Here is a 12,022-nt window from a genome sequence, read left to right on the forward strand (position 1 = left end):
ACACAACTGCCAAATCCGAGATTCTTCAACTCTTGTGTAGCAGGAGTTAGCATTAGCATTAGTAGAGGCATATGATGCAAGAAAGCAAGCTTATTCAGCATCAGCCAAAAAAAAAAAAAAAAACAACCCTCTCCCATTTCACCCCTCCGTTCGTTCGAAATACCTGTCCAGTTGAGCTTTAAATTTGTTTAGGCTATCAACTTCAACAACAAGTGATGGAAGTCGGTTCCACCAACCAACCACCCGCTGGCCAAAGGCAAATTTCCGCACATCTATCCGACATCCGTCCTTCCTCAATTTGAATTTATGCCCTCTGAGGTGATTATTCTGAGAAAGATGAAGAATCCCATTGGCATTGAGCATGCTCAAACCATTCAAAGCCTTATACACCTCTATCAGATCACCTCGCCGGTGCCTAGTCTCCAGACTCTGTAATTTGCAAAACTTAAGCCTTTCTTCGTAAGAGCAACCCTTTGTTCCATTTACTAATCTTGTTGCCCTTCTCTGTACCCGTTCCAGCAGCTCTACATCCTTCTTGAAATGAGGCCTCCAGACCTGTATACAGTACTCAAGATGTGGCCTAACCATTGCCTTATACAAGGGAATAATCACCTCCTTATCCCTGCTAGAAAAATTCCTGTATATCATTGACAAGACACCATGAGCTACTCTTGCAGCTCGTCTGCACTGCTCAGAGAACTTCATATCTGCCTGCACAATTACCCCCAGGTCCTTTTCATTCTCCACCACTGTCAGTGTAGTACCGCAGAGTTGATACATTGCTCTGGGGTTACTGTTACCCATATGTAGTACTTTACATTTGTCAATGTTAAACTTCATTTGCCACCTCTCAGCCCATCTGTTCAACCTTTCCAGATCCTGTTGCAGCAGCATAGCGTCAGTAGTGTCCTTAACGACCCTGCCAACCTTTGTATCATCTGCAAACTTAGACATTAAACTTGATATCCCATCATCAATATCATTCATAAACACCGAAAACAACAATGGACCCAACACTGAACCTTGAGGAACTCCACTAATAACATTAGTCCACGTTGAGCAGTGTCCATTGATTACCACTCTCTGTCTTCTGCCACTCAACCATCCCCTTATCCATAGCAGCAATTTGCCTCCAATGCCACACTGCTCCAATTTGTGCAGCAGTCTTCCATGTTCCATGAGTTGAAGAAACTGGGTGCACAGTTTCGATTAAAAATGGACTTTCTTTGCATAAATCAGGGATCTCAACCGGGGTAGGGATAGAATTGGTACCACAGATTGACACACTCAAACTGTTGGAATATTGATCTTTCTACAAACTACAATTCTACAGATTGTACATAATCTACAGGACATCACACGTTATTGGATGTCACATATTAAATTAAAAACAAAGATAAAATACAGTATTTCACTTTTTATCTTTTTGGACTGCACCTTTTGGGTCAGACAATCTTGGAAGGGGGGAATGACATTCTGACATATGGTGAAAAGGGTGCATGGGGCAAAAGAGGTTGAGAACCACTGGCCTAAAATGAATTTTTCAGTTATTTGCTGCACACTAAACCTTTTACTCATTAATCACTCATTTACCGCCCTAATGGTTGGTAAATGAGTGAATAATAAATTTTTAATGTGGCACGTAATATAATTTTAGTGACAGAAGCGGTTTACGAATTTCATATCTACTGTTGCTAGCGCCGCTTGTGTTGAACGTGACAACGATACCCGGAAAGAGGAGTAGTGAAAATAACTTTATAAGTTTGAGTATAGCTATTCATTCATTCATTGATTTAAAGTATTTATAAAGGAATTGGATGTTAGTGTTACAAGACAGCAACATATTTGTTTAAAGCATGGTAACTTTATATTATATAAATAAAGTAAATACATATTAATAAGATTTGATGGAGTATTTGTCTGATACAGTGCCGGAAAACTATCGTTTGTTTTTGCTCCTATGAAGCATTGGTTGTTCAACGTCTTTGAATGAAAGTAATAAAGCTATGGAACAATAACAAAACGTCTTTATGCCTCTCTATAACAAAAAAATATAAAATAATATATATACTGTATATATAATAACAAAACCTTTATGAGCCAAAACGTAAGACGTTTTGTTATCAAAACCTTTATGAGCAGTGGTTTATTGTAACAATGGAAAATGGTTAAATTCATTAAGACTTATCCGTGGATCTTTTGTGACACTAAGCTTAGCTCCTCCTACTGCTTCGTGGTGATTGGACGACTCATTCCTTCGCATAATTTTGTTTCTTGATGGCTTACTATTTGTTTATTGGGAACCGAGTTTCTCCCCTTTGACGCTTGTTTAAATCAGGAAACGAATTAACTCCCCGCTGGTTTTAAATAGGAAAACAAAATTACGCGAAGGAATAGATCGTCCAATCAGTGCGAAGCAGGGGATGGAGCTAGATCTGGCCATCATTGGCTGCCGTAAATATTCAACAATAGAAGTCTCCGAAATCCAAAAAATCTAAAAGAAACTTAGGTTGACTTGTTGTTAACTCAGCAAGTTTGAAACATACCTGTATTGCTGAGAAGTAAAAAGGAACTTTAAAAACTGCATGCTTGAAAAGAATTATTTTTTAAGAGAAGAGCAAGGCATATGCTTTGCTCTTCTCGTTATGTCTATGCTTTCATGTTCTGATTTTTATGTCCATTGAATTATTAGAATATTCAAGGAAGGATGGGGTTCTATTGCTATCCTATTTCTTTCCTCACTTCGCCTATTTAATCTCGACTTATTTCGTGATAGTTTAGCCTAAGAACATGGCAGCTATTATGATTTTTTTATGTTTTCCAGATTTGTTAATGTCTTAATATTCTTGCAGTTAGATTTGTTTGATTATTTTACATGAAAAGGTATTAGTGTTTAAAATGGTAGACACCTTAGCTATAGCCTGTTGCACTATATATTTTTGCAAAGGTTTAAAATTATACAAGATCTGAAAGGTATGTGTAAAGCCTATACCCAGAAATTGTAAAAGACTTCAATCTGCAAATTGCAGCATCTGGAAACTAGATGCCTGCAGGGAGACCTGGTAGATGTGTTTAAAGCCTTGAATGGATTGAATAAGCTGAATGTTAATAACATAATAACATTCTTCCACTTGCTAAGACTGTGCACATCAGTTGACATGAATTAAGTTGAGGAAGGATGGTTGCAATATAGATGTGCGGAAGTTTGCCTTCAGCCAGTCAGTGGTTGATTGTTGGAACAGGCTTCCATCTATTGTTGTGGAATTGCATGGGTTGAATAAATTCAAGGAAGAACTAGACAAATTCTTGGAGGGTACAGTTGGATGAACTGTGTAGGGTTCTTTTTTTTTTTTTGGCTTATACTATATAAGCTTGCTTTTTCCATCATTTGCCATTACTACTACTATATCCAAGTTTATATGTATACATATAAGCACGTCTGTATGCTTTCATGTTCTGATTTTTATGCCCCATGAATTATGAATATTTGAGGAGGATTGGGGTACTATTTCTATCCTCATTTTGTGTATTTTAACCTTGACTTATCACTTACCCTCTATTAACATTCCCACCCCTCCATTTTATGTATATATATATATATATGTATGAATGTTGCTGCCTGATGTGCTAGCTGTTATTCTAGCAGTGAGATGCTAAAATTTTGGCATTATTTGCTGATTATTATTTGGATTTAATGAGTGGTGCTAGCCCTTGATAACATACTGTTTAACCTATCTATTATAATAATTAGCAATAATATTTTAGATATTTTATTAATTAGTTTTTTTTTTAGGGATTTCTCTTTTGGTTATAGTTCAGGGCATTCATACATTTTCTTTCAGCATTAACTAGCCTGTTTTCCCATTTTTCTTTCTAATGTGCATAGATTTTTTTTTTATTTATATATAATTCCTTTTTTATTTATATATAAGTCTCCATATTTTATTATTCTTAATATCACAGTATGAGGTGATGTTTAATTGTTTATTTGATGACATTAATCAGTTCTGTTAAATTCACTTCACATAATGTCACTGTTTGTCACTTTATTTCATTAACCATTCAAAATATATGTTTGCTATATATTTTGAAGACCAAATGCTCAAGGCATAATACATTATGGGTTGATATTAACTATACAGAGTGTCTCAAAAATATTGGTACAAATGTTTAGGGGAGGTAGGTAACATCTAAAGGGATGCGAATCGCATAGGAACCCATAACCGGAAACGTCACCGTAAGTCGGTAGACAGCACGGTAGTCTCCGTATGAAGAGCATGCATCGATATATACGAACTGTGAGCTGGCAGACGTGCACCTGGTATATGGATTAGCAGAGGGCAATGGACGTGCCGCTCAACGAATTTATGGAGAACGCGTTCCAGACAGACATGTACCAGACCACCATTTGTTTGTGCGTGTGCATCAAAATTTGTGTGATTATGGGTCATTTAGAGGTAGCAGGAGTAGTGCGGGCAGACCACGTTCGATGCAAATTCCCGCCATGGAAGAAAGTGTGTTGAATGCCGTCCAGAATAATCCTACTACCAGCACACGTGCCGTTGCCTCTGCCTTAGGAGTGTCTCATTGCAGTGTACAGCGTGTCTGGCACGATGATTCCTTACACCCGCTTTCATCTCCAAAGGGTTCAGTTACTGCTCCCCCCAAGATCATCCTGCACATGTGGCTTTTGCACAATGGTTTCTCCAAGAAAGTGTTCAAGACTTGAATTTTCCAGCCTATGTTTTGTTCACGGATGAGGCTTATTTGACTCGGGAAGGCTTATTCAATCAGCACGATGCTCATGTGTGGGCTCACGACAACCCACACGGTATGCGCCCCCATGCGGCACAACATTGCTTCGCAATAAATGTGTGGGCAGGTATGGTCGGTGACTGCTTAGTCAGCCCATACCTGTTACCATCCCGCACGAACTCAGCTAAATATCGGATCTTTCTTGAACAAGTTCTACCAGGGTTACTTGACGATGTTCTAGCAAATGTGAGATGCAACATTTGGTTTCAACATGACGGGATGCCTGCCCATTATGGAAGGCGTGTTCGTGACCATTTGAACAGGCCTTTTGGGCGTCAATGGATTGGCCGTGATGGACCCGTTGCCTGGCCTTCACGCTCACCTGATTTATCAAGCCTTGATTTCTTTCTGTGGGGGGCCCTCAAATCTATCATGTATAAATCGCCTGTGGAGACGGAAATGGATCTTGTGGCGAGACTCGTCTGCGCTGCTGCTACTGTCAGAGAAACTCCAGGTGTGTTCGCCAATCCATGCTGCTTCGGTGTTATGCATGAATCACGTCTCATGGTGGAACCTTCGGGCATCTGTTGTAACATCATGAAATGCATCCATCTCGTACTCCATTGTTAATATTATGTCAAATAAATGTTTGTTACTAATTACTGTCTTGTGTCATTTCTGCTTCTTGTTCCTCTGCTACTACTTTCCCGTGACGTTTCCAGTTATGGGTTCCTATGCAATTCACATTCCTTTAGATGTTACCTACCTCCCCTAAACGTTTGTACCAATATTTTTGAGACACCCTGTATAATATCAGTGTAAATACACCATAGTTTACCTATAAGTTTAACTACATACGTAGTTAAACTTATAAGTAAACTCATATTGTGACTACCTTCACAACAAAATACCAGGTACTGCACTACTTCAAATAAATAACGCTTCTCTAGTAGAGGATACTACTGTAGTCTCCTTTACTAGAGAAGCATTATTTATTTGAAGTAGTGCAGTACCTGGTATCTCGTTGTGAAGGTAGCCCCAATATAAGATAAAATCTAAACTATGCCTTTACACTACCTATGTAATTAAACTTATAGGTAAACTATGGTGTATTTACTCCGATATTATATACAAATTTGTAGTTTGCTGTATATATGTGTGTATATAAAGTAAAAAAAGTATTGTCCCTTATCGTATAAAGTAAAAAAGTGTGTGTATATATATATATTTATTGTTATTTTTTAAATGGGTTGCATGACTTTTACTTTGGAATTTGCAATTATATGCAGTCAAGAAAAGAATTGAAACTTTGCATTTCAGACCTGTGTATGAATTTGGGAACCCCATTTGTTCACCTAGGATCTATTAAATTAGAATCAAAATTTCTCTTAAATATTTGAATCAAAAGTTTTTTTATGTGAAAAATAAAAATATATTTCATATAAAACTTTATTTTTTTATCATGCTATACTCTTCAGTACCTTTCAAGGAAATTTCAAAAGATGAGACAGCAGTGATGAACTCCATTTAATATTACAGTGATATTGTGGGATGGCGTTTCCATCCCACACTCCTCATTAAAAGCATATTTCACATATTAAAAATAAAAAATTCTTATTCTTCTTTAATCTTCAGTACCATTCAAGGAAATTTTAACTTTCAAATAGCTATGAATAAACCAAAAATTTATTTAACATAGGTAAGGAATCTTCCTAATATTTTTATATAACTTTAAATTAGAGTTTAAAATACAGAATTCTTACAAGCTGTTTCTCAGTAACAGTTTGTAAGCATTACAGCAAAGAATGCTTCAGACAAGAATTACAACAAAGAATGTTTGCTTCATAATTATTACAGTCTGCATTATCAAGCTTTTCAATGATCATGTTAGATAATTTAAGTAATTTTTTTTCATTAAACTATATATGCTTTGTTTTAAGAACTGTAAATTTATTTTTCAGTACTTGATCCAATACAAAGACAATTCTTGATATACAGTTAAGAATGCAAGGCACCTGAAGACATATTACTAACTTGTCTGTTGGTATAACTGAAATATTCCACTCTTAAACTGTGCAATGACAAAGCAGATATGTTTCATAAGAGATAGAAGATGGCAGATTCAATGAAACAATTGTGGAGCTGCTTAATGATCACACATTGTTGATGGAAGCTGTTAAATGCCTGGATGTGATGTAAGTTTATTATTATTATTGTTATTATTATTAGTCATATGGTGCAAGGAAGCCTGAGGCTTATGTTGTACCAGCCAAAAAAAAAAAAAAAAAAAAAAAAATTCTGAATTACCCTGAAAGAGAGAGAGAGAAAACAAGAAATAGAAAGAAAAGAATGATGATATCTAGCTCAGGACTCTGGGTGTGCCAAGCCCATACTTGCCAGATGTGAGCATCTGGGTTTAGTTTTATTCAGTAAGGTATTTTATATTTCATTCCTTACTTGCTCTTAAAATTTTAATGGCACTCTGAAGTTTATTAGAATATGTTTTAGAAATTTATTAGATTATTTTTTATTAGTATATTAAAAGGTTTATTAGAATATTTTTATTATTAGAATATATTTTATTAGAATATTAAAAGGTTTATTAGAATATTTTTTAAAAAAATGGAGTTTTACAAATTAAAAAGTCACGATGGGATATCAGGGGTTGGGGCATGTATTATGTTGGGCTATGACTACAAATAGAAATCTATTATGATAGAATTTCACAAGTGTAGAAGTAACTACAAATTATAAAAAGTACTTTTTTTTTTATTTTATTGTAATAGTTCTAGCATGCAGAAAGGCCCTGCTAGATGGGAGCTAATGGCAGCCTTTCACTATAGAAATTAGCCTTTCTGTGGCTACTGCTGAAATCTGTTGTGATAGGATTGATTGTAAAATGTAACATTATAGTTTCTCTTTTTTGTGAAACTCTTTTAGCAGGTTAAGAGGTGGCCATTTTTGCCCAGTTTTTCCCACTGGGGAGCTACCATTAAACATTTGGTAGCTCCCCAGTGGGAGCTACCAAATGTTTAATTTGTTCATTTATTAATTACAGCTTTATTTTGTTCAGGTGGTTGCTGGAAGCAAGTGTAATTATTTATTTTTCCTGGTGATAGCAAGTGAATAACAGTGGTAACTGGTTAACATGAAATGTTGGGGACTGTAACAGTTATTTTGTGATATTTGAATTTCATGTTAACTATATTTTGCGTTATAGAAACTTTAGATTTTTCAAGTCATAGATAAATTCATGATACTATCAATGATGGGCTATAATTAACAAAATGAATGATCATAATATGAATTAAATGAACAAAAAAATTATTTACATAGCATATACTGCACAGTGAATTAATTTGAATGGCATTTTCTTTCTATACCAGTGACATTAATGCTTCTTGTTTGGAATAAAATCTAATTTTTTTTTTTTTTTGAATGGCATTGTGAACAATTTTTCTTGCAACAAATCATCCTAAATTATCCCCCATTTCATGCATATTTTCTGCACTTGAGCCAATGTCCAGAAAGCACATTTTTCATACTTAGAGAAAATCCAAAATATTTGGTGTGGATAACACTTGGTCATTGACACTGTGTTCACCATCATTTTCTCTTGTATGCATGCTGGGCCTAAGAATGTCACAACAATTTCTATTAGTTAAAATTGGTTTGGTGACAATATGGTCACCTACTGCAATGTTAATCACTGAGTGTGGTTTCTGCTGGAGAACACACTGCTGTAGATATTATATCCTGGAGGTTTATCCTTACTTTCCACTATTTTTCAATTAGATGTAGGATGTGAAAGAGAATCTGGAGTGACAAAAACAGCTTTCAAACAGGTGAAGCGAATCCAGAAGTATCTAAGTTCAAAAATCCTCTTTCAATTGAATACTACAAATGAATTAATGCAGCACTAATTACAGATAATTAAATTTCAGATTTTTAATTACGAAACACCAAGTTTTAATCAGCCTTTCTATGAATAATTTACATAAGGGCATCATAAGCACTTAGAAATGTATTCTTTTCACTTAGACTTAAATCTCTTTCTGCAACATTTCAATTAAAAAAAAACAAGGGCAAATCAAATTTGCAGAAACATTTCAAATTGAAATGTTTCTGCAACATTTTGATTTGAAAAAAAAAAAAAAAAAAAAACTTAGGGTTCAATTCTTGATGCATGAAAATTGCAAACCAAACAATTAATCTGTAAAATTTACTCTGTAGCAATTCATCTCATATTGTTTATGGACCCTTAGGGGTGTTCAAAGGTGCTCCAGAGGTCCATGAATAATGTTAGAAATTTCCTGTGCTATATTTACCACTGATTCGTATGTCAATATATGTCAGGGTTGAATTTGAAAGTGTCTGCAATTCTGCCCAGACATGATAGGAGGGAGTATATGATGAGAGCCTTGTCTATCAATTCGGCCCTGGAAAGATTGTGCAAGGCTCAAGGGGTAGAATTTTTTTCAGCCTGGTCTGTACTTGTTAACAGGAGAGACTACTTCTACGGGGATGGGATACACTTAAATAGAAAGGGTGCAAGAATATTTGCTGATGCCATCGAGGCAGTGTTAGGTGGGGTCGGAAAACTGCTAGCTTAGGGGGATACAAGGACTAATAGATTAACAGTAGCCACTGGCAGAGGTAAAAGTGATTCTTGCACTGCTATTATATAGGAATGAGCAGAAGCCTGGAAAACAAGATGCAGGATGTTTCAGAGACTGCTGGGAGTCATTGCGGTACAAGTAAACACATGGATTGTGTTAGGGTAGCTAAGAATAGGAACAGCTGCATGTATACTTGCGTGTACACCAATGCTAGGAGTTTGGTAAATAAATTTGATGAATTTGAGGTATTGCTCAAAGCATCAAAGGCGGATATTGTTGGGATATCAGAGACGTGGTATATAAGGAATGCAGAACTGGAATTTAGGGAGTACAATGTCTACAGAAAGGATAGACAGGATAGGAAGGGAGGAGGGGTTATGCTATTAGTTAAGAAACACAAAATCCAAGGAAATGAAGCCATTTGATATTGCTGGAGAGTGCAGTGTCGAGTCAGTTTGGTGTGACGCAAGCATTGGGAGATCAAAAATGAGAGTAGGAGTGTGCTATAGGCCTAATGACTCTGATGAGTATAATAAGAAAATGTACAGGGAAATAGTGGGCCAGTAAATCAGAGAGTCTTATAATTGGGGGATTTTAATTTCCCAGATATTGACTGGAATTTGGGGGTTGGTCACTCACACACTAGCAAGGCTTTTGTGGATTTATTGGATGATTGTTTTCTACATCAGCATGTTTGGGAGGCAACTAGAGGGAGTAATATTATTGATTTGATTATCAGTAGTGATTCTTCATGTGTTAAGAATCTGCAGATAAATGAACCACTAGGTGGCAGTGATCACAGTGTGCTGAAGTGGGATTTACTCAAAGAGGTAACTACCATCAGGGGTAAGGGGAAGGGTTATTGCTTCCTTAAAGGCGACTACGATGGACTGAGACAGTATTTAAATTCTATACAGTGGGACCAACTGATGATGTTACCAACAGCAAATTCAAAATGGGAACCATTCAAAGAACTTATCTTGGAAGCTACTAGGCTTTACATACCAACTAAGAAATATTGTTCAAGGTTTAGGCCTAAATGGATGTCAGATGAACTAATGAGACATGGCAGAGAAGAAAAATGCATGGGATACATACAAATTAACACGTGACACAGAGGCCTATGATAGATATAAGCTGGTCTGTAACCAAGTCACAAAGGAGGTTAGGCAGGCAAAGGCAGATTATGAGAAATCTTTGGCAAAGGATGCAAAGAAAAACAGCAAAGAGTTCTTTACTTAAGTAAACTCTAGAAGGAAGGGGATGAATCAGATTGGTCCACTTGATATCGATGGGTCAACTGTTGATGATCCTCTCAGGTAGCTAATAAACTAAATGAATACTTTGCATTGACATTCACACATGAGGAGTTATTCAGCGAGGGGAATGCCAGAGGTGTATTCAACTCTGGCAGTAATCTAGATAACCTTGTAATAACTGAGAGTAAAGTGCAGGAGAAATTGTTGAAGATAAACACAAGAAAGGCACCTGGGGTGGATGGGATCTATCCAGTTATATTAAAGGAGGTAGCAAAGGAAGTAAGCAAACCCTTGGCCATAATTATGAGAGCTTCTTTGGACTCAGAGGAGGTACCCATACACTGGAGATGTGCAATTGTGACCCCAATTCACAAAGGAGGATCAAAGGACAACACAAGTAATTATAGACCTGTGAGTTTAACTTCTGTTCCAGGAAAATTAATGGAGGCACTGGTTAAAGAAGAACTGCAGGATCATCTAGACAAGACTTCAGTTATAGCTCGGACACAAAATGGTTTTGTTAAGGGGAAGTCTTGCCTGACCAATTTGATTGGATACTATGATGCAGTCACAAAAGAGCTGGATGCAGGGAATAACTTTCATATTATATACTTGGATCTTAGAAAGGCTTTTGATACTGTTGCACATGGAAGACTGCTGCACAAATTGGAGCAGTGTGGCATTGGAGACAAATTGCTGCTATGGATATAAAGGGTGGTTGAGGGGGAGAAGACAAAGAGTGGTAATGAATGGACACTGCTCATCGTGGACTAATGCTATTAGTGGAGTCCCTCAGGATTCAGTATTGGGTCCATTATTGTTTTCTGTATTTATAAATAATATTGATGATGGTATATGAAGCTTAATGTCCAAGTTTGCAGACGATACAATGGTTGGCAGGGTTGTTAAGGACACTACTGACAGTATGCTCCTGCAACAGGATCTGCAGATGGGCTGAGAGGTGGCAAATGAAGTTTAACATTGACAAATGTAAAGTACTACATATGGGAAACAGCAACCCCAAAGCAACGTATCAACCCTGTGGTACTACACTGACAAGGAGCTGGGGGTAATTGTGCAGGCAGATATGAAGTCCTCTGAGCAGTGCAGATGGGCTGCAAGAGTAGCTCATGGTGTCTTGTCAATGATATACAGGAATTTTTCTAGCAGGGACAAGGAGGTGATTATTCCCTTGTGTAAGGCAATGGTCAGGCCACACCTTGAGTACTGTATACAGGTCTGGAGGCCTCATTTCAAGAAGGATGTAGAGCTGCTGGAACGAGTACAGAGAAGGGCAACAAGATTAGTGAATGGAACAAAGGGTTGCTCTTATGAAGAAAGGCTTAAGTTTTGCAAATTACAGTGTCTGGAGACTAGGCACCGGCGAGG

The 12,022-nt window shown here is 36.8% G+C and overlaps 1 protein-coding gene across 1 annotated transcript in view; it reads left to right on the plus strand.

The window, feature by feature from the left end:
• Positions 1-2,379: 2,379 nt before the first annotated feature.
• The window catches only part of LOC150087304 (uncharacterized), a 62,528-nt gene continuing 52,885 nt past the window's right edge, over positions 2,380-12,022 (plus strand). The window contains exons 1-2 of the mRNA XM_090372441.1: positions 2,380-2,561; positions 6,717-6,950. Of these exons, the coding sequence (XP_090228567.1) occupies positions 6,922-6,950 (29 nt within the window). The 5' untranslated portion in view covers positions 2,380-2,561; positions 6,717-6,921. The remainder of the gene's footprint in view (positions 2,562-6,716; positions 6,951-12,022) is intronic.

Source organism: Mastigoproctus giganteus, chromosome 4, assembly GCF_048544385.1.
Source record: "Mastigoproctus giganteus isolate SK-2022 chromosome 4, ASM4854438v1, whole genome shotgun sequence".
In the NCBI taxonomy this organism is placed as follows: Eukaryota; Metazoa; Arthropoda; class Arachnida; order Uropygi; family Thelyphonidae; genus Mastigoproctus; species Mastigoproctus giganteus.